The sequence below is a fragment of the Callithrix jacchus genome, chromosome X (assembly GCF_049354715.1).
Source record: "Callithrix jacchus isolate 240 chromosome X, calJac240_pri, whole genome shotgun sequence".
Classification (NCBI taxonomy): domain Eukaryota; kingdom Metazoa; phylum Chordata; class Mammalia; order Primates; family Cebidae; genus Callithrix; species Callithrix jacchus.
Window position 1 is genome coordinate 47,590,942 of NC_133524.1, and position 23,748 is coordinate 47,614,689.

Here is a 23,748-nt window from a genome sequence, read left to right on the forward strand (position 1 = left end):
ACATTTGAAAGCAACAACTAAAGAGAAAGAAAAAGCCAAATGGCAAGACTCATTTATAACGAATACTATAAAAGCACCAGGGCAGTTGTCTTGGCTTAGTAACATACTAACTGGCACTCTGTGCATCTGGTCATTTTTTAAAACTCCTCACACCTTCCTCATTCTGAGGCAGGAAACTGTGCCATGGATAATATTAGGCAGTGGGGGAGAGAAAAAAAGATGCCAGGGAAATCCTACATCAGCCATGGAAGTTCCAACCTTCACTGCAGCCACTTTGTAATCAACCACGTCTGAAATGCAGCCCAAACTCCTGACAGCAGAGAGCCTAAAAAAACCTCCCGGGCCCTCCTACAGACAGAGAAATGTGGGAAGGCCCTTGGAATCTCTTGGAGGGCCTTGCTACTGGTGAAAGTGTGGAACAGGAGATTTCTAAGAAAGGAAGCAAAGAGCTGCTTATCAGCTTGTTACTGCTAAACAACAACCAAAAAAACCACCCAAAAACAATAAAACAGATCAGGGTCATGAACAAATGATGTTCTGCAATTTTTTTCCCCTATTCAAGGCTGTTTACTTTAGGGCAATTTAGTAATTACTTTTCTGGCAGGGTTGAGGGCCTCTTGGACCAATCCCCAAGGATGACACGGGACCTTGTGGTTTCCTACAAAGAGCTCCACCCTTGGGGCAGAGCCCAGAACCAAACTGGTCTCTGGGAAGAGGAGGTAAAGCAATGGACCAGTGTGTTCTAGTGAGGAACTGGGCAGCAAGAAAGAACAGGCACAGGATTTTTTTTTTTTTTGAGAATTTTTTTGAGATGGAGTCTTGCTCTGTCACCCAGGCTAGAGTGCAGTGGCATGATCTTGGCTCACTGCAACCTCCATCTCCTGGGTTCAAGTGATTCTCCTGCCTCAGCCTTCCAAGTAGCTGGGACTACAGGCATGCACCACCACACCTGGCTAATTTTTGTATTTTTAGTAGAGATGGGGTTTCACCATGTTGGCCAGGCTGGTCTCGAACTCCTGACCTCAGGTGATCCGCCCACCTCGGCCTCCCAAAGTGCTGGGATTACAGGTATGAACCACCACGCCCATCCCAGGCACAGAATTTTAATTGCAGGTTTAAAGCCTCAGAAGACTTGAGGGTCCCCCCACTTCCTGAAATTCCTAGTGTCAGGCTACTGTTCACTTTATGTATCTCTCTCCTGACACTGGAACTTTTTATGCTGTTTTATTATATCTTATTTTAGCATTCCCTGATAAAAACACAAATGACAGTCTTTTCTTTCAGAATGGACACAATTATCTTTATTTCCATTATGAATTAGATAGATGTGGACATCCCACACTAAATGAAAAAATAAAGCAAGCAAACTGATATGCTCATTCTGGAATGAATAAATACCAAAAATTGATAATTACTCTGTTGGTATAACTTGTCCATTCTGATTAACAGATAAAATGCCATGAAATCTTGGAAGGTTTAGAAGTATTCTATGTTAATTAATTATTTTTTTTAAAAGCCCCTGAATGGTCGAGGTTTTGAGTAATTTGAGGAATATGAGACATACGTCTTCATATAACACCTTGAATACCATATCATAATCTGAATTTGCTCATGCCCCAAGTGTAATAACTTACACTTTGCCTGAAGGACTTTCCTTCTTGAAGGCATGCTTTAAAGGAAAGGGTTTCCTCTGCAATTTAGCTGGTATCAAAGTCAGTCTCCAAAAACGAACATGTGTGCATACAAAAAAGTCTGATTTCGGTGAGCTTAAATACTTAATTTCATGGGTGTCATTACAGTGTACATACAGGGCCTGGTGATATCCCAAAACCCATGTCCCACTGGTCTCACCACTGCCCTCAAGGAAGTGAAATAGTCTCATAGTGCCGAGAACAGAGTTGAAGCCTATTTTGCATTTGACGTATCTAGCAGTACACAGAATCAGATCAGGAAGAAAATGTGCCAATTACAGAAACAGGAAGGAAAGAAGAAACATTAAAGTCTGTACTCAGCTTGCCCAGACATCACCACCCTTAAGCATAGTTATATCATAAACTTGGAAGGATACTAAGAAACAAACTGCATTAGAAGAATCTTTATCTTTTTGGTTAAATAAACATTCTTCATATCTTCTGATTGACCATGACAAGGCACAAGTACACAAATACGTATTCTGAAAAACTATAACAGCAGTGATATTTAAGATGGTGTAAGCCTTATCCCAGTCATGGTTGAAATATGAAAATTCTAGTGCTCTTTATGAATGAAGAGCCTTATTTACCAGATCATAAGCAGGATTTTGTGGGAAAAGTGTGGCTCTGACAATGAGCTGCTCTTAACACTAAGCTCAGTTGTACAAAAAGGAGACACTTGACAACTCAGGCTTTGTGTTGGCAACATATTGTCTAACATGCGGGGAAAGCAGAGAGAATCCCAAGAACACTGACACATCAATCAACCCAGAGGAAGGGTGGAAAAAAAATGATTAAAACTGACTTAACCTTTTGCCCCTTTACTAAAAGGGGTGGAGGTTGGCACATACAGGAAGAGTAAAACAGTATAAAGAGAAATATCTGAGGTTAGAAAGAAGAGAAAAGCCAGGCCCAGTTAATTTTTTCTGAGGATGCCCTTGTGTCACCTGAAGTACAGCCAGTGGTGTTCGTTCTGGTCCTCTTCGGAGGGCTCCTCGACGCCAACTCTGGGCAGCAGAAGAAGGGAATGTGAGTGTGATGGGGACAACAGGAGAGCTAGAAGCTCTGGGCACATGATCTGGACCATGTCCATGAGAGAGTATTTCTCACTTTCAATAAATGCATATCCTCTCTTAAACCATCCCCGTCCTCTAAAACCCAGAGAGGCTGAGAGGCTACTACATTTAAATTTAAAGTAACAATGTTAGGAGCCAGGTCAAATGAGGACTGATCAGGAATGAGGATGAGCCTCTCAAAATGTAATGTAAAATAAAGTCAGAGGATGAAATACACCTCATAGAAAATATAAATTTACGTAATTTTTTCAGAAATTCATCTGTTTTATAAAGCAAGATACAAAAAAATAGAAAAAAGGAAACTGTTGCTTAGATATGTTATACATATTTAAAGTGTTTACTCATATTTGACAGAAACAACAAAAAGCATGATATTATTGAAAAACAGCAACAAGTTACTTAAGAAGACGAAGATGACCTTTTTTCCCAGACAAGCAAACCATGTTGTACACAGGATCAACCTGAAAGTCGGGAACCCAACTTCTGCTATTCCCTTCACCTTGTAGCCTTTGAGTTGGCATGGTCCACCTTTACTTCCTTCATTTCTGGGTTACTCAGAGTACATTTGAATCTTACCATCATGTTGGAGCAGGGTTTCCTAAACTTGGCAGCGCTGACATTTTGGGTCAGATAATTCTCTGCTGTGGTGAGCCATACTGTGCATTGGAACAAGTTTAACAGAGTCTCTGGCTTTCACCTACAAGATACTAGTAGCAACCCTATCCACCAAGAAGCTGAGGTTTTGACCCCTTCCTCTGGTTGCAGCTAACTAAAAACATCTCCAGATACTGCCAAATGTCCCTAGGGGGGCAAAATTGCCCTCAGTTGAGAACCACTACACTAAACCACGTATTCTCAATGGAGGCAGTATCACCCTCATGGGTATAAAAATTGGTTCTTAAGGCCCAGTGCGGTGACTCACGCCTGTAATCCTAGCACTTTGGGAGGCTGAGGCGGGCAGATCACAAGGTCAGGAGTTTGAGAACAGCCTGACCAACATGGAGAAACCCCATCTCTACTAAAAATACAAAAATTAGCTGGACATGGTGGCACATGCCTGTAATCCCAGCTACTCAGGAGGCTGAGGCAGGAGAATGGCTTGAACCCAGGAGGCAGAGGTTGCAGTGAGCCAAGATCGCGCCACTGCACTCCAACCTAGGCAACAGAGCAAGACTCTCAAAAAAAAATTGGTTCTTGTAGGTAAAAAAAAACTTAGACATTGTGATGGTTTGTTGTCCTCCAAAGTTCCACAGCATAGACAGAGATGTATAGTAGATCTGTAGCATTAAAATTTCACTGGGGGAGGTAATTGGGGAAAAAGTTTTTAAAGGCTCCTCAGCAGGGGCAATAATGAAGAAAAAGATTGAAAACTATTTCACTAGACAATGCCCCAATTCTCATGTCACTAATATCCCCTGACGTCTACAAGTGAGGACATGCTTCTTAAGGTGGTACTTTTAATTAGTTACATGTTCAGAATGTGACTTAAATCAGATTCTATTACTACAGCATTGAAAAATTATAGCAAACACCAGAAAAACAACCCAGATTCCTTAATGTAAGAGTCATTGTCTCTTGAGTAATAGTATTAATAATAGTAGCAGCTGTAATGCTATGACTAATACTATCAATATAATAACAGCTAAAATATACTAAGTGCTTATGTGTCAGATGGTACACTGATGAGAATTCTTCATCACATTTATTTATTACCACATTTTATCCTCACACTACGACTGCCCCCATTAGTTGGTGAGGAAACTGAGGGTTACAGGTGAAATAAGTTGCCCAAGGTCACAAAGGTAGAAATGCTACAGCCAAGATTCCAACTCAGGCTGCTAGACTCCAGAGCCTCAGCTTTTCCTCTTATAGGATACTGCCTTTGATTACAAGGAGGCATCTTAAAAGTCTTTTAAAATATCCAGTTGCAAATGCCATTACATAAAGAGCTCAGAGCTTTTCCCTTCCTTTATTCTTTATGTTATCTTGCAAAGAGCTTTATTACAAATTCTCAGTCTAATAGGATTATGCCACGTAGAGCATTCTTACTTGTCTTTGAATGATTATATTACTACACTCTGGACTGTGAAGGTTACAGTTCATTTGGCCACCTGAGTGTATGTCGTTTCACTGCCCCCCACCATCACCACCATTTTGTGTATGTTACTTGAAGCTGAGGGCTCCAAGAAGCCAGTCATCATGTTGTCACAATGTGGTCAGGACACACATAAGGCTCGTCAGCTGAAATAATCACACAATCATTTTTTAAGTTGCCAAAATTATGCCCTTTGTCAATAACAATTCTTACTCAAGAGACTAAGAAAAATACTATGTTTTGACAGAAAGCAATTTGCACATTTTGCCATTATGTTTTAAAATATCAATCACAAAACACCAATTTAAAAAGACAAATTGGATTTATGGAAAGCAGTGACCTGGCTTTGGATTTATAGTTATATTCACTTTTATATTATAGAAAGACTTGAAATTAGCCATAGTTAAGAAGCACAGCTAACTCCTATTTATGGTGAACTCCAAGAACCACCCTGGGCTTCTGACTTCTGAGCAGCTACTTAACAGCTTGTCAGGGCCTCTATCAGCCTAGAGAAGTAAGGAACCAGTAGGTACTGATCATGTCAAAGTCACAGGGGTCAAAATACCAGACTGAATTTCACGGGGTTTCTGAATCAATTTAGAATAAGAACCTTGGTTACAGAGATGATTCATGGCTATTAAGTAACACCACAAACCACAAGCGAGAAAAATCAATCTGTTTTATTATCTTATTTCAGAGGGAATTTCTTTTGATGTAATCTCTGTAAATGTCAGTTTCTACACTTATGTAATCATTATTTATACACATCTGGAAAAATGCAACGAACTGATACCATATGTACTTTTCAGTAATCGCATACTTTGCTTCATTATGCTGTCTGGATAGAGTCAGACAGAAGGAAGGAAATAATAAAGATAGAAACAGAAATAAATTAAAATGAAATTAGAAAACCAATACAGTTCTACCACTGGTTGCTATCAAGGTGAAAAAAAAAGAGAAAAACAATACAGAAAATCAATGAAATAAATAGCTGGATTTTTGGAAAAGATCAATAAAATTTGCAAATGTCTAGCAAGCCTGACCGAAAACAGAGAAGATATATCAAAAATGGGATATCACTATAGACCCCACAGACATCAAAAACATAACAAGGGAATGCTACAAACAACATAAACTTGACAACTTAAATGAAATTGACGAATTTCACAAACTACCTCCACTTACCCAATATGAAATAAGTCATTTGAAAAGCCCTATAACTAATAAAGAAATTGGCTTCATAATTGAAAACCTCCCAAAAAAGAAGTTTCCAGACCCAGATGATTTCACTGGAGAATTCTACTGAAAGTTTAATGAAAATAATTAACACTAACTCTACACAATCTCTTCCAGAAAACAAAAGAGTAGGCAACACGTCCAACTCATTTTATGAGGCCAGATTACTCTGATACCTAAAACAGACAAAAGTAGTACAAAAACAAGAGAACTATTGACCAATATCCCTCATGAATACAGACATAAAAATCCTTAACAAAATGTTTGCTCATAGAATTCAGCAATATGTAAAAGAATAATATACCACATCAAGTGGGGTTTATTTCTGAGAAACAAGGCTGGTTCAATATTTTAAAAGCAATCAATATAATTTACTATATTAATAGGCTAAACAAGAGAAATCATATGATCATATCAATTGATACAGAAAAAAAATTTGACAAAATTCAATACCTGTTAATGAAAAAAAATTCTTAACAAACTAGCGATAGGAGCTTCCTCAACTTAGTGATGAACATCTACAAAACCCTATAGATAATATACTTAATAGTGAAAGACTGAATGCTTTCCTCCTAAGATCAGAAACAAGGTGAGGCTGTCCATTTATACCACTCTTATTCTACATAGTAGTGAAAATCCTAACCAGAGCAATAAGGTAAGAAAAGGAAACAAAAGGCACACTGCTTGAAAAGGAAGAAAACAAACTGTTGAGATTTACAAATAACATGATGGTCCGTATGTTCTATGTAGAAAATTCCAAAGAATCTACCAAAAGAAAGAAAGAAAAAAAAAAAAAAAAGAAAAGAAAAAGAAGGACCAAAACCCTTTCAGAACTAAAGAACTAATAAGTGAGTTCAGCAGTAAGGTGACAGGATGCAAGTTCCAACAAAACATGTACAGGCCTTATATGCTGAAAACTGCAAAAATCTAATAAAAGAAATCAAAGAAGGTATAAATCAATGGAGAAATGCATCATGTTCATGGATTGGAAGAGTTAACATAATAAAGATGTCAATCTCCCCAAAAATTGGTGTAAAGCTTTAATATAATTTCTACGAAGGACCCAGCAAGATTTTTTTTACATGTAGACAAATTTATTCTAAAATTTATATGGAAAGGAACTAGAATAGCCACAATAAAGTGGGAGGAATCACTCTAACTGATGCTAAGGTTTACTGTCTAAGTATAGTTATCAAGACAGTATGGTCTTGGAAGGAGAGACACATAAACCAATAGAGAAGTGCAGAAAGAGACCCCCGTGTATACAGACAACTGATTTTTGACAAAGGAGCAAAATTAATTCAATGGCGTAAGGACAGTCTTTTTAACATATTGTACTAGAACAACTGGATAGCCGCTTGCAAATAAAACCTCAACCTAAATCTCATATCTTATACAAAAATTATCTCAAAATGGATCACAGACTTAACTGTACAGTGTAAAACTAAAAAGCTTTTAGAAGATAATGCAGAAGAAAATCTTCAGGATCTAAGGCTTGGTGGAGTCCTTAGACATGATACCAAATGCATGACCCATAAAAGAAAAAAAATGATAAATCATACTTCATCAGAATTAAAACCTCTGCTCTAAGAAAGACCCTTTTAAAAGAATTAAAAGAAAAGTTACACACTGGGAAAAAATATTTGCAAACCATGTATCTGACAAAAGACTACAGTCTAGAATAAAGAATGCTAAAAATTCAACAAACAATCCAATTTAAAAATAGACAAAAGACTTGAACAGATATTTCACCAAAGACATATGAATGGTAAATAAACATATGAAGTGATGTTCAACATCATTATCTATGACAGAAATGCAAATTAAGGCCACAATGAGATATTCCCATATAGCTATTGGAACAGCCGAAATGAAAAACACTGACAATACCAAATGCTGGGGAGGATGCTGAGGAACTGGATCATTCATACACTGCTGGTGGAAATGTACAATGGTACAGCCACTCTGGAAAACAGTTGGCAGTTTCTTATAAAACTAAACACATGGTTACTATCCAACCCGGAAGGCACACTCCTGGGCATCTAGCTTGGAGAGGTGAAAGCTTATGCCCATACAAAAATCTATACAGGAATATTAATAGTGGCTTTATTTATAATAGTCCAAAAACTTGAAACTATCCAAATGTCCTTCAAGGTGTAAATGGTTAAACAAACTCTGGTACATCCAGAGTTTGGCTGGAGCCACTTATTAAGCAGCACCTACGTGGATCTCCAAGGCAGTTACCAGAACAAAATGTCAAAAGTCAACTCTCTACTCTCAATGGAAAATTATTTGGTCCCTTATATGTTGGAGGGAAGGGAGAAAAGGATTTATAAAATATAAAAAACAAACATGATTTATGAGGCTCTGAGCATCCAGAGCATCTACTAAGTAACCAGACAAACAGGAAGTAATCTCAGAGGTCACCAAACACAAAGATTCTCAACTGTGTGTAGGGTAAATCTTTTTTCTTGCCCTAATTCTGCTACATAGAACAAAGATGGTACATCTTATGTCTTAAGGTAAGAGACTAAATTTTCTTCAGGTTTATTTTCTCAAAGATGGATTCTTTTCCTTAATCCAACCCTTGAGATTCATGCCAGGAAATTGTAATTCTAACCTTCCCAAATTTTGTAACTCTTCTTACAGGCAGTATAGCACAGTGGTTAAGAGTGTGGACTCTGTGGTATGAGTGCCTAGGTTCAAATCTTAGCTCGTCCACTTAAAGCTCTGTGACCTTGGGCGTTACTGCTTTGCACCTCAGTTTCTCCAACTCTAAAATGGGGATAATAGTCCTATCTCCCTTATAAGAATGTTATGAGAATTACCTTAATATATGCATGGTATCTTGAACAATGCCTGCCACATAAGTGTTACTTATCATTATGACTAACACTGATAAACCCGATATTAGTTCTGCAGACCCACCTGGATCTCAGGCAGATACACTAGCCCAGAAATGGTGAAGTTGTCAGTGGAAGTGGCAGTAGCTGGCAATAGAAGTGGCAGCCCAGGAATCTCTACCTAACATTAATACAAAAATCATATCCCAGATACAGGAGATGATTCTCTCAAATTTTAGTTTTTTCCCCCAACTCCAAGGATGACTGGGAGATCTGTGTTCATTTTCTCTCCTCCAAGCTATGTATGCTCTGCAGCTGTCTTGGACATTCTACAATCTCGAGAAGAGAATACAAACTAGAAAAGGCGGCAGACAAAGAAAAACCATTGCCACCTTGTGGCTTTTCAGAGAATTTTTCTTCACACCTCTGCACTACCCAAGTGTCTTCTTGTTCTAGAACATGGTCACTCTCTGCAGACCTGAAATTGTGGCAGGTGGCCAGGGCACATCCAGTGATGTGCAGCACAACACTTAGAGCTGAAGTGCCCTTGAGATCACCTGGCAGAGCATCCTCACGTAACACAGAGGAAAACAGGCCCAAAGACATGTGGGGCTTGTCTTCAACCCAAGCCAGCGTTGGGCTGTGGGTCTCTTGAACCCTGTTTCCAATGACCTCTTTACCATAAGATGCTGGAGCTCACAAACACAATTTGGAATTCTAATGCTCTTGAAAAAGTCAAACTTGTATCAGTGCTCCTCTGTCCTGACACAGCTATGAAGCCACAGGCAGAGGATGTCCATGAAACCGCAACAGATGAGGGTTACACAGGAAATGTTACCTCTTCTGTGCACTCAAGCAAGAAGAGACAGCATACAGCTTCATGCTAAAATAAAACTAAAATAAAACTCTAATTGCCTCTATTTCTGGTTGGTGAGCTTATTCTTCAGGCTCTGGATTTCATTTCAAAGGAACATGAAATACTGGACTCTGCCAGGGGCTCTTGGTCTATTTTCTCTGCCACAGCTTTAAGACTTCTTAAATTCTTGCTCTAATGTCACTGTTCTAGCAAGATCCAGGCACTTCTCATTCTTTGTATGTTTGTACTGACAACAATTTTAATGACTACATTTTTTTTCTCCTGGAAAACCCCATACTTTAAAAAAATTGTTAACCCCCCCCACAAACAAAACAAAAGACTGTAAAAGGCTTCCATGAACTAAAGCCACGGCATATCATGCACAGGGTATTATTGAACATTCTCAACAACGGTGACAGCTGACATACGCAGACAGAATTAGTCTTGGGTCCAAACCAACCTGATGTTAAGCCATGACAACATGGGTGTCGTGCCTCCTCCAATGATCCAGACAGTGAAGAACACGATGAGAAGGGTGGTCGTGAACATCATCTGGCGAGCATAGGATGCCGTGTCACGGATGGCCAACGCAAATGCCATTGCTCCCCTGAGGCCTGCGGGGACCAAAGAGGAAGATCTGCTTATAAGGATTAAATGACAATATTGTCTCAAAATCCACTGCTGCCATTTGGAGCCAATAAACTCGATTCATTTATGCTTCAGGGGCCAAGTTGTTTTATTCAGAAAAGAGGACCTCAAAGGCACAATTTTCTTTTATTTGATGTTGTCTTTTGCAAAACTCCCCAATACAATGAGAAAAGCATTGCACTGCTTTGTACAGCACGGTTTTTAGAATAATAACACTCTTATTAGTTAAATGATTCTCCTGCTAGTAACATGAAGTAAAAATAAATTATAGTAATAACATAAGCTAAAACTGTGACCCCAACAAAACCCAAGCACTACACAGTCAATGTGAAAAAAAAAAAAAAACAGGCTAGGTACTAGTATGTCAAATTTCTGAAAAATAGTTCAACATTTCCTTAGCAAAAGGGGAAGCCACCCAGAGAAGTGAAAATATAACCCAATTTATATCAGGAGTGGGGAACTCTTTCTGTAACCAGCCAGATATTAAAGATTTTAGGTTTTGTGGGCCAAGAGGCAAAATCAAGAATATGGTGTGGGTACTTATATCTTAGAGACAAACATTTCCACAAATTTTTATTATCAAGTCAATAATAATAATTGAGGCCACTTTGTTGTAATACAGGTCTACTAATGAAAAGAGGGAAATTCTTTTTGGAGGGGATACTTTGCTCAATTGCTATTTCAAAGTCAATGTTCTCTATCATCAAATAGAGTGTAAATATTCATCTGTATAAGGCATTCTTAGCTTATGGGCTATGTAAAGACAGGCAGTGGCCAGATTTGGCCCAGGGGTTGTAGTTTGCTGATCCCTGATCTGCATTAATGGATTTTAAGAGAAACACCATCAGTTTACTGTTTTGGAGTTCATCTTTCTAAGTTCTTCTGTTTCTTTTCCATATCATGCTCATAATTTATTTTATAGTAAAGACTGAATCTGGCTGGGTGCGGTGGCTCACATCTATAATCCCAGCATTTTGGGAGGCCAGGGTGGGTGGATCACCTGAAGTCAGGAGTTCGAGACCAGCCTGGCCAACATGGTGAAATCCCATCTCTACCAAAAATTAGCCGGGCATGATGGCATGTGCCTGTAGTCCCCTGCTACTTGGGAGGCTGAGGTGGAAGAATCACTTGCATCCTGGAGGCAGAGGTTGCAGTGAGCTGGCATGGTGCCACTGTACTCCAGCCTGGAGGACAGAGCGAGACTGTGTCTCAAAAAAAAAAAAAAAAAAGGCCAAATCTATACTCTTTTGTATGTATCTAGTATGAATTTTTATTCACCATGGGCAAGATTGTGTGCTAACATGCGAGAGATTAAAAAGTTAGACCTACTTATTGTTTCGTACATTTTTCTACTTTCCCAATTTCACAATTATTAACATATGTAATCTGAGTGCTTCACTACAATTCACTAAAGAAGAGTGACATCAATAAAAGTTACATTGAACACAAAGTGGATGTTTTCTATTAATCTGTCCTAGTGAAATATTTATATATATCTAGGTCACCCTGCAGCCAGCCAGCTAGGTCACTGGTCAACATTTAAGCCTCTCAAGGGATATTGACTCAAAGAAGAAAACTTGGGCATCAGAGAGACCACATATAATACATTTTTCTGTTTCATTAGGTAAGCATGGTAAGAAATATTAAAGTGAAACTTCAGGTATTTCATAGCCTTGATGAATGAGTTCCTTTTGTAAGGCAGATTTCTCCCAGCATAAAATATTTTTTATTGGAGATATCATTAAACAGCACTGTGTACTTGTCAGCCTTTTAGTACAGAAGCCAATGCGCATATTTAAGTTGACCTAGACGACAGGGTTAGCTCCAACTCATCTTTCTCATGTCCACTGGCATACTCCTAATATGTACATAGAAGCTTATCTGCCCAATGGGCAGCCACAGCTTCCACGGCTTTACGCAGGGTCTCTTCATCCTCCAGGAACTGCATGCATCTGATGGGCTTCGAGTTCTTGTCCAATTAATAGAAAATGGGAATAGCAGCTGGCAGGTTCTGCTCTGCAGAGACCTTCCAGATGCTTGACAATTCCAGGGAGGCTGTTGCCATGAGCTGTAATCAGTACCTATTTCCCCTTCTTGATCTGGGCAACTATTTCTTCATTCCAAAGGGGCAGAGCTCTGGCAGATGTGTACTTTAGACTCTCACAAGAGGGTAGCTGATCTTCAGTGAGGTCTACATGCCTGCGATCTTTACTGATACTGCTGTAGAAGAGATGACTGGGCTCCATGGGAGGTGGTGGGACATCACAGGAATGCCTCCAGATCTTTACTATGCTTGGCAGCAGTTTCTGCTTTATGGAGGTCAGTAAGACCCCCAGAGTGCCACTCATTAAGGTGCCAAGTCCTCACTACAGGCAGCCACATCAGGTCAGTGCCATCCAGCACTAACCAGAGCATCCAGATTGCTCTCTTTTGCACTAAGATGAAGCAGATGTCAAACTTACAGCCAGCATCTTGCAGCGCCTGTCCCCTGCACTTGCCTCCTTGTGGTCCCCGGGCTCAGGGCAGTGATGTACCAGCCGCTGAAGCAGCCAGGTTCCAGGCACTCTCACCGTGCCAGATCAACAGCTTGCAGGTGGCAGTGGTGGTCAACCTCACCCTCTTTCTGCATTGCTCCATGTATCTGACATTTAAACCAGACTGCTGCCCTTCCCTGAATGAGCCAGGCATGCCAGTGCTTTTCTGCCTTCCCAAACTGCTGCCTCCTGAAGTTCCATTCTTCCAAACCTGTCTCAAAGGCCACTCCCTTTGCAAAGATGGCTCTGAGCCATTCTCTTCTTGTCCACATTTCTTTCAAACCTCTTTTGTGCAATTCACCAACCTTTCCTGGAAGAAAATTAACTATTTATATATCTGCCTCCCTGCAGCAGACTGTGAGCTCTATGAAGGAGACTGGTCTTTGCATCCTCCACAACCTAGAGTTGTGGCTTATGAAAAGAGGATGCTCAACAAATGTTTGTCAGAGTGAAAGGAAATCATCTTAGAGGAGTATACCTGTATCTAAGTTCAGAGGCAAGCTAGCAGGAGACAAAATGACTGCTTTACTGAGTATTGCCCGTTGGTTTGATCTCAGTACGACTCTGTGAGGCCCCCAAGAACCACTATGTGGCAGTAAAGGTAGCTGCGACTCACTCTCTGTCTTAAAAGGACAGAGGTACCTTTAAGGGTCACAGTAGCCTTGGCTGGGCATGGTGGCTCACGCCTGTAATCCCAGCACTTTGGGAGGCTGAGGCAGGCAGATCACGAGGTCAAGAGATTGAGATCATCTTGGGTGAAACCCCATCTTTACTAAAAATACAAAAATTAGCTGGGTGTGGTGGCATGCGCCTATAGTCCCAGCTACTCAGGAGGCTGAGGCAGGAAAATCACTTGAACCTGGGAGGCGGAGGTTGCAGTGAGCTGAGGTCACGCCACTGCACTCCAGCCTGGCAACAGAGCAAGACTCTGTCTCAAAAAAAAAAAAAAAAAAGTTACAGTAGCCTTTTGCAACTAACTTCTCTCCACTCTGTTCTGCAGAAATGCTCTAACTTGGGTCTCGTTTATCTAAAGCTGACGCTTACGACCCTCACTGCATCATCCACTCATGTCAGTTGCTCTCTCCTTTCTCTACTTCCACAGCTTTCTTTATTGTCCTTTGTCCCCTCAGTGGCTTCTCCAGACTTCTCAGCTTTACAGGGAAAGCGGGGGCATGTGGGAGACAGTGTCAATTAAGCAGGATGATCACAGCTGTTAAATCCCAGTGTTGGGTTCCTCTTGCTTACATGAGTGTATTTTATTTCTTTTGCTCCACACAAAGTTAAAGCTGGAGGACCTCAGCTAATTAGTTCAATTTCATCGTTTTACAAGAAAGGATACTGCAGCTGGGAGGTGTTAAGTGACTTGGCCAGTGTTCTTTCTCATCAGGAGCTCTTTTCCTTCTAATTCTAGATCTGGTGCCCTTTGGGAAGCTTAAGGATTATGAAGAACTACTAGAAAACAATCAAGCACTTGGAATACTATATCTCCAGGTCCCTTGAGTGGTACTGATGAAATAGAAATGCAAATATTTTAGGGGAGAACGTTCACATTTGGTAGTACAGTTTGTAAAATCAATACTAACTCAATCAAACATGTACATCTGTCTGTTCTGCACTGCAGGGGATACAAATGGACCAGAAACTTGAATGCTTGTCTTTTTATGAACCTTATCAATTGTATTTTAATCATATTCTTGTTACCTGCTGAATAAAACTCACTTTCTTTTCACTTACGCCTTTTTACCTGAAAACATCATCATGTGTTGAAAATTCCAGCCAATCTTATGCCTTCTGCCCAAGTTGAGGAAGAAGGAGAGCGGGTAGATGTGTGCAGCTCTGCCCAGGAAGATGGCAACCTGACCACAAGGTAGAGGTTAAGGGCCCAACAGTTTCCAGAATGGCATTCCCCACAACCTCCGGCTGAGCATTTTAGGAATGCCGTGACGCCTCATTATAGTCCAGAGAACTGTGCAAAGAAGTCCGCTGTCTAGTTTCCCTTTAGATAAGTTTCTCAGCAACAAAATGGACTCATTTGGCCAACCTTCCCCACCTCCTGATTCATAGAGATCATTTCTAGCTTGTTATACACACTGTTGTAACTTCTTGATTTAATTCAACTGGCATCTATCTATCTATCTATCTATCTATCTATCTATCTATCTATCTATCTAAATCTATCTAAAACGGAGCCCAGAAATAAGCTAAAGGACCACGGCACGAGGGGGCAGTTGAGAGAAGTAAACAGTGTGTGTTGGTCTCTACTAAAAGAAAAAAGCACTAGAAGGAAAAATTGCTAATCCTGTAGTCAAACTATAAAGAAAAAGTTTGCTGGATAAGCACTCGCAGTCTTCATTGGCAAGTAAACATCAGAGACTTTAATGGCTAGGAAGAGCCTGCAAATAACAGGTGGGGAACCTTAAAATATTCGTAACACTAAAAGACATTCAGATCACTCACAAGAACGAACCCAGGGAGATATTTCTCTACTTAAGTAGCTAAAATGTCTTTTGGAGATGCAAGAAAGTGTGGAAAAAGGAACTCTACTGTGGAAACCAAAGAATTCAGGGAAACTGGTCCTTTGTCACTTGCTGAGTTTAGAACAGTGCAACTGAGAGAGCTGCACACTCCCCTGGTCAAAGAAGGGAACCCCTGTGGGAGCCAGAGAACAGGGAGCTTCCGTTTTGGCAAAACACCAGCTGCAGGAACTGCAGCTGTTTCAGACAGAAGCCAGGGCGGAACTATCTTTTCTGTATCCTGCAGGGTAAAGCACTGCCTGTTTTTCTTCCGTTTTCTTTCTGTTTTGTTTTAAGCAGAAGGAACCAGGTAGTGCTTATAAAGCACATTCTATCCCAGAAGAGAAGCAAAAGTCCTTAAGGGGTAAGCAGAAGTTAGGATCTACAGAGGACCCAGCTTGGCCTCCGCCAGGCCCTCATCTGTAAACAGGGCTGTGCTCCCCCTATCTCTCACAGGGTGTCATGCTAGGAATACAAATCAAAACAACATGCAAGGTCTTTTTCAAAACAGAATAAAAACACTGATCTTACAGAGTTTTAGCTATTAGTCTGGTAAGCATGGAAATCCAAGAAATGAGACACCAGTTTAAGTACAGGAGGCTCTCATGAGAAGGATTCCAGCATTGCATTAGGCCAGTGTCACTGTCCAGCAGCTTGGTGAGGATTGGTCATTCATGCACAATAAATTAAGCCCAGAAGAGAAAAACACTCCTTTTTTGCCAGCATTCCAAAACCTAAGGATAATCATGAAGCCTCAAAAAAGGCAAATGGGAATGTCCAGCAATAGGGGACTATGCTCAGTATCTTGAAATCAAGCCCCAGAAAAGTTTGCTTTAATAAAAACAGTATCTGAGGCCAAGTGAGCAAAACCCTCAGCTGTCCATCCACTGCTAGGCACACGAGAGAAGCCAATCCCCCAAACTATGTCTCTTTTCCAGAAACTGCATTTACAATGGGCCCAGACCAAGGAAACAAGTATTTTTCTATTATATATTTTCTTCCCCTCACTTTTCTTTTTCCTTTTCCTCTTTTTAGTGGGGGTGGGGAAGAGTCTTTTCCACCATGATCTGCAACAGCAGGGAAGCTTGACAAAAAGTAGGGGCATTGCCTGCAAGCATCCCCGCGCAGTGTGAGGAAGAGGCAGAGTCCGCCCATGCTGCGGACATAGTCTGGAGCAAGAGACAGAACCTTTGGGTGTCCAAATCACGAAACCTTCTGGATTGGAATTCATGCAGCAATGAATTTTCAGAAATAACACTGGGGACTGACATGGTTGCTAACTTTTAGATTCACCAAAAGGGCATTTTACAAAACAAACTATCACCTGCTGAGCACCGGTTTAACAGAAAGGTCATCTTACACAGAAAAGGCAGAAAGGATGATCTTGGAACACATGCAGCCCTTTAAGTCAAATACATTTAGCGTTATGAAATGCCACTGAAGCCTTTTTATTTTTAATCATAAACATCCTGTGAACTAGCATGGACTTAGTCACCTGTCCAAAACAGAAATAGCAATTATTATTTTATGATCGTTTACGTTATTATTTTATATTATTATTATTATGACTATTATTACTATAGCTTCTCCAACAGAGGTCGTCTCTGCCTGTAGAAAATGGTGGAACAAGAAAAGGATACAAAAGCTCCAATGATGAAAACGGGGCTGAAAACGTGCTTCTGGAAGGTAAACAACGCGAGGCCCATGTAGGAGAAGATAAAGTTCTCTGCCAGGAAATGTAACACCTCAAAGAGCTGCACAGAGAAAGGAAAAGGAAGCTGTAAATCCTGCAGTTCCTCCTTCCCTGGGTTAGCAGGCAACTCATGAGTACCGAAACTCTCTCTTACCTGCTTGGTTCGACTTCTTGATTCCACCGACAGATTGTTGTAGGTGTAATGAGCTTGTGTGATTCCACAGAAAAGGACAGCTACAACACCTGTTAAAACACCCCCCAAAAAGATCAATGGAAAAAAAAAGAGGCAGGGAGAAAATCCCTGTTGGAACAAAAAGTTAAGGTAGGCAAGCCTAGCATATCCAACTTCCTGAATATTTATGAAACTTTCCTATTACTGGGCCGGGTGCAGTGGCTCACACCTGTAATCCCAGCACTGCAGGAGGCCAAGTCGGACAGATTGCTTGAGCCCAGAAATTTGAGATCAGCCTGGGCAACATGGTAAAACCCCATCTCTACCAAAAATACAAAACATTAGCCAGATGTGGTGGCATGGGCCTGTGGTCCCAGTTACTCAGGAGAGCTGAGGTAAGAGAATTGCTTGAGCCTGGGAGGTCGAGGCTGCAGTGAGCCATGATCACACCTCTGCACTCCAGCCTGGGTGACAGAGGGCAACCTTTTAACAACAACAACAAAAAAGTTTCCTATCATAGAACACTCCTACAACCCCTCACCTCTCATATCAACCTTTCTGTCTCCCAACCCTGCCTTTCCTTCAAAGCCAAGTACCTCAACATCCCCCTTTTGTTCCAGTTCTAAGGATATTTCTTGTCTCCTCTAAACTCTTCCAACTACCATCTGGTAGTTGGCATATAGCATTCATTCCCTCAAAGAGACTGTGAGGGCCCATCCAAATTTTTGTCATATTCTTCCCTGTTTTTAGAATGAATGAACTGAATTTCAAACTAATACTTTATATTCATATATATTTTTTGACACAGGGGTCTCACTCTGTCTCAAAAAATATATATGTATATAATCTATATAATCCCACAGTGGATTATATATTATATATCCCTCAGTGGAGGACAGTGGAATGATCTTGGCTCACTGCAGCTTCTATCTCCGAGGCTCAAGTGATCCTCCTACCTTAGCCTCCCGAGTAGCTGGAACTATGGGTGCCTGCCACCACACCCAGCTGATTTTTGTATTTTCTTGTAGAGACGGGGTTTCACCATCTTGCCCAGGCTGGTATCAAACTCCTGAGCTCCAGGGTTCTGCCTGCCTTGGCCCCAAAGTGCTGGAATTATACAGGCATGTGCCACCATGCCTGGTCTATATTTTTACACAGTCTAGGGCTTCAGACAAAATAGATCAAGAGTACTACTCCATTTATCCAAGCCCTGATCTTCTATCTTTCTGGTGAACGGTAACCATTTTGTTGTGCGAGACATCGGACACACCTGGGACTTTGCCTATACATTTATGGATAACTGTTAAATTTTAAGGAAGTGGGGCATTTTGCAATGCTGCATATAAAGATTTGCTACAGTATTTTGAAAGGGTGATAAAAGTATATCCTAAGTACCTAGATTATGTACAGTAATTGTACTTGAATATTCTAATGGAAAAATTCATTTTTTTAAAATGAGAGAATGTGAGGAAGCAAAACCATGTTTCACCACACTAATACTATATGAAACCGACACCATAAAAACATGATACTGAAAAACAATGATTAAGGAGCCCAGAGACACAACAATTAAAAACCGTGTTCACATTCATCTGAGTAGATGCAAAATCACTTTTTTTTGAGACAGAGTTTCACTCTTGTTGCCCAGGCTGAAGTGCAATGGTGCAATCTCGACTCACTGCAACCTCCGTCTCCCGGGTTCAAGAGATTCTCCTGCCTTAGACTCCCGAGTAGATGAGATTACAGGCATGCACCACCACGCCCAGCTAATTTTGTGTTTTCAGTAGAGACAGGGTTTCTCCATGTTGGTCAGGCTGGTCTCGAATTCGCAACCTCAGGTGATCCGCCCACCTTGGCCTCCCAAAGTATACAGGTGTAAGCCACCACGCATGGCACAAAAATCACCTTTTAAAGGACACATATATTTTGCTTGTTATTGCTACTGTTTGTAAAATAACATAGCAACCAAGGGAAATATACAAATAAGATGTAAATAGATTCTTTGCACCTTAACATCTATTTATATAGTTAGAATGAGTACTCAAAAATATCACTGACTTTGGAATGATCAACTTTATCATTAAAATCTAGTTTTTCAGGCTGGGCATGGTGGCTCATGCCTGTAATCCCAGTGCTTTGGGAGGCTGAGGTAAGAGGATCACTTAAGGCCAGGAGTTTGAGACTAGCCTGGACAACATAGCAAACACCATCTCTAAAGATATAAAAAAGTTAGCTGGGTATGATATGTGCCTGTGGTCCCAGGTACTTGGGAAGGTGAAGGGGGAAGATCCCTTGAACCTGGGAGTTCGAGATTCCAGTGAGCTATGACTGCTGTTGCACTCCAGCCTGGGTGACACAGCAAGACCCTGTCTCTAAAAAAAAAAAATTTTTTTTTAATCTGTAGCTTTTTGGAAAGTCTCAAAATCCATTTAAGGCAGAATACTAGCCTTGCTCAGCAATCTTCCATATGGACATGTGCTGAACAGTTAAATGCCATGCAGCTGCTATCCAAAAATTCTTCCCTTCCTTCAAGCTCCCATAGCCCCCACTACAGTGAGGGCAAGCGTGGTCCAAGAGTAGAGAAAACCCACCTGTAAATCCGCAGGCTTCTGCTAAGAGAAATGTGCTCCAGGACATGAGGAAGAAGAGTGCTGTCTCCAGCAGGGGGAAGCAGTGCAGTTTGGTAAACTTGGTCACGTTGGCATTCTGTCAAGGACCCTGTCTCCAGGTACGTGTATCACAGCCACCAAGAACCACACACTCTACTAGCCCAGGACCCCTCCCCAAAGGGCTAGCCTTTCCCTTCAATCTTTTTTTTTCTTTTCTGAGGCTCTAAAGCTGCTGGAGACCTCTTAAGTAATAAAAATTTAGCTTTTCGGTGGAACACAAGTTTTGTGGGGGCTAGAGGGAGGAAGAAACCGGGAGATATTGTTTAATGGGTACAGAGCTGCCATTTGGGATGATGAAAAAGTTCTGAAAGTAGACAGGGGAATGGCTACATGACACTGAATGTACTTAATGCCCCCAGAATTGTGCACTTAAAAATGGTTAAATGACAAATCTTGTTAGATATGTTTTACCACAATTTAAAAAAACTAATCGTGTAGGCCAGGCACAGTGGCTCACCCCTGTAATCCTAGCACTTTGGGAGGCCGAGGTGGGTGGATCACCTGAGGTCAGGAGTTGGAGACTAGTCTGGGCAACATAGTGAGACCCCGTCTCTATTAATAATACAAAAATTAGCTGGGTGTGGTGACACACATCTGTAATCCCAGCTATTCAGGAAGCTGAGAATCACCTGAAACCGGGAGGCAGAGGTTTCAGTGAGCTGAGATTGCACCACTGCACTCCAGTCTGGGCAACAGAGTGAGACTTAGTCAAAAAAACAAAAAAATCATGTAACAAACCAAAAGCCATTGAATTTAAATGGGTGACTTGTATGGTATATAAATTATGTCTCAATAAGGCTGTTTTTAAAATATTCAGCTTTCTAGAAAAACTGGCAACTGGTTTTCCATGTTCCTTGAATGCCCATGGTTCTGAGAGGCACAGTCATGATGCCAGGCTGGCTTGGTGGGTTGGTTGGAGCAGGGTTGTGAAGACAAGGCCTGTGAGACCCTGACCCCTGTGCACCACTGAGGCCGCCTGAGTCCACAACAGGTACCTAATGAAGGCATGGGAAAGAAAGAAATGCACAATTCCTGGGGCAGCTAACAGGTGCTGGTGTCATCTTTTGGGACCAGAGATCCTTCTCATAACAGTGTCATTCAACACAGAGACACCACAGCAACATCTCATGAGGGATTTCACTGAGCAATATACATCTCCGGGGCATCAAAAGGGTCCTTATGAAGAAAGCAATTTAAATCTGCCCTATCCAATGTGGTAACCACTGGCCACATGTGGCTACTGAACAGTTATAATGTGGCTAGTCCAAATTGAGATGTGTGGTAAGAGCAACAAACACACTATATATATATATATATATATTGAGATGAAGTTTTGCTCTGTCAGCCAAGCTGGAGTGCAATGGTGTAGTCTCGGCTCACTGTAACCTCTGCTACCTGGGTTCAAGCGATTCTCCTGCCTCAGCCTCCCAATTAGCTGGGATTACAGGCATGTGCCACCACACCCAGCTAATTTTTGTATTTTTAGTAGAGACGGGTTTTCACCATGTTGGCCAAGCTGGTCTCAAACTCCTGACTTCAGGTGATCTGCCTACCTCAGCCTCCCAAAGTGCTGAGATTACAGGCATGAGCCACTGGCACACACACCATATTTCAAAGGCTTGGCACAAAGATTGGATGTATAAAATCTCAGTAATTATTTTTATCATAATGTTATTTTTTCCCATATCGATTACATGTTGGAATGACATGGTTTAAATTACATTAGTAATGCCCACCAAAGAGATATGATGCAGGACTCAGCACACCTGTGAGGGGGTGCCTGCTCTTGCCACACTGTTTTTTTTGTTTTGTTTTTGAGAAAAGCTGGCATAAAACACTTTTATTGCAAATAATAAAATTCGAAACTCATATGTGGTGCTGTGGGGAGGGGGCTGCAATGATTTATCTCACCAAATCACTACACAGGACAGCAAAGGGGTGACAAGGGGCTGAGGGAGGAAAAGCCAGGAAACTTTGAGATCAGCAGAGGGAGCCAAGCATCGAAAAACAGGAGATGCTGAAGCTGCAATGGCCAGCAGCATTCTTAAGAGAATGTCCAAGGATTTGTCATGATGGCTGGGCTTTCATTAGGTGTTAAGTCTACAAACAGCATCTTCAATTTAAACTGTCAACTAAAGTTCTTAAGATTTAGGAAGTGGTGGAGCTTGGAAAGTTATGAGATTGCAAATTCCTGAAAGTCCATTAGAAAAACCACAGGATGGAAAAAAAAATAAGGCACAAAGAAGGCTTCAGAGGTCCCTGCTGGCCCAGGGACAGATACCTGTAGTGCCCAACATCGCAGTGAAAATGATCTGCTTTCAAAGGCAGAAGGTTTAAGGGGAGGGAGGGGTGGGACTGGTGGAGGCAAAGGCTCTCTCCATCCTCACCTTAGTTTTAGGTAGGACTTTTAATTTAACTCAAAACATCTCTCAACTTGGAGAATAATTTAGCCCTCCATCGTGCCTCAAATCTGCTACGGCTTTGCAACACAGCAGCAAGAATGTTTAATATATAAAGGATTAAAATTTCATCCAAAAAATTAAGATATTCTTGCACCCCCCCATACGAATTCCTGTTTTAAAGTTAAGCTATCACTTGTGCTGTTTATACTTGAACATGTACTTAATTGGAAACCTAGATCCAAAAGACTGAAACTGAATCTTCACCCCAAAATGAAAACAAAATAAAATGAATAACTTGAGGTTTACATGGCATATAGTTTAGGTAAACACACATATGAAGGGAAATGGGAAGAGAAAATGGATGGGTCAGAAGCAAAGCTGAGTGACAGAACACATTCAGTCAGGGCAGATGTCTATACAGAGCAGAGTGGAACATCAGGAAAAGCTCCATATGGATTCATGTGCACGGATCTGGAGGCACCAGATCCCTCCATGGCAGATCCAAGAACAAGGAGCTAAGGGAGGAGGCCATTCCTGTCACTCCAGTTTTAGAAGCTCCACATCGAAGATGAGAGTGGCACATGGTGGGATGATGCCTGGGTGCCCAGTGGCACCATAGGCATAATCTGGAGATACAGTCAGTTTGGCTCTCTGACCCACACTCATCTGCGCAACTCCTTCTTCCCAGCCTCTCATCACCTCCTGCTTGCCTAGCATAAACTTAAAGGGCTTGTTTGTGTCCCAGGAGGAATCAAATTTCTTTCCATCTTCAAGCATCCGGGTATAGTGCACCACGCAGGTCTGGCTGCACTTCGGGAAGGTGCACCCGTCTCCTGGGGAGATGGTTTCCACCTGCACTCCCATGGCGGTGGCAGATGCTGGGTAGGCAGGCAGCGGGATGGGCAGCGTGGACCGATAGCATCCACACTTTGTTTTTTAGTTTGTTTTAACTAAATACTGGGCCATTCTTTGTTTATGGAAGGCCACCAATTAGCTATCACCACATAACACCATGCGGCCCTGAACAGCAGGTGGCAGCAGCTAGCTGGCACTAAAGTACTTCCCAGCCAGTAGTCCCTGATTCCCAGCCTCCTCCTGGCTCCACAGCTCTTTTGGCCCCCCTGAAACCAATGTTCCAATTGGATCACAAGGAACGGAGAGAAAAAGCAAAGGTGAAGACAGAGTGAAGTCTAAGGTTGCATTCCTAAATGTTTTCTCAGACTCTCAGCTAAAGACCCAATCATCACGCTTCAACAAAGTGACATATTTTAGGAGCCATCACACCCCAGTGAATAGTCAATGTAAGATTCTGATTTGAAA

At 41.3% G+C, this 23,748-nt stretch overlaps 2 protein-coding genes and 1 pseudogene across 3 annotated transcripts in view; all 3 read right to left on the bottom strand.

Moving 5' to 3' along the window:
• Window positions 1-23,748, bottom strand: part of SLC9A7 (solute carrier family 9 member A7) — a 151,437-nt gene that overhangs the window by 25,300 nt on the left and 102,389 nt on the right. Inside the window, exons 8-13 of one of the 2 annotated variants that reach the window (XM_035289161.3) lie at window positions 19,949-20,054; window positions 17,340-17,428; window positions 17,133-17,246; window positions 14,724-14,835; window positions 10,258-10,411; window positions 2,639-2,698 (exon numbers count right to left, since the gene is read on the bottom strand). In XM_035289161.3, the coding sequence (XP_035145052.1) occupies window positions 2,639-2,698; window positions 10,258-10,411; window positions 14,724-14,835; window positions 17,133-17,246; window positions 17,340-17,428; window positions 19,949-20,054 (635 nt within the window). The remainder of the gene's footprint in view (window positions 1-2,638; window positions 2,699-10,257; window positions 10,412-14,723; window positions 14,836-17,132; window positions 17,247-17,339; window positions 17,429-19,948; window positions 20,055-23,748) is intronic. The other variant, XM_035289162.3, reaches the window with a different exon arrangement.
• On the bottom strand, window positions 12,199-13,262 carry LOC108589741 (phosphoglycerate mutase 1 pseudogene; annotated as a pseudogene).
• On the bottom strand, window positions 22,822-23,394 carry LOC103790225 (peptidyl-prolyl cis-trans isomerase FKBP1A-like). The gene has a single exon (XM_078363143.1). The coding sequence runs from the start codon at window positions 23,290-23,292 to the stop codon at window positions 22,966-22,968; it is 327 nt and encodes a 108-aa protein (XP_078219269.1). The 5' UTR covers window positions 23,293-23,394; the 3' UTR covers window positions 22,822-22,965.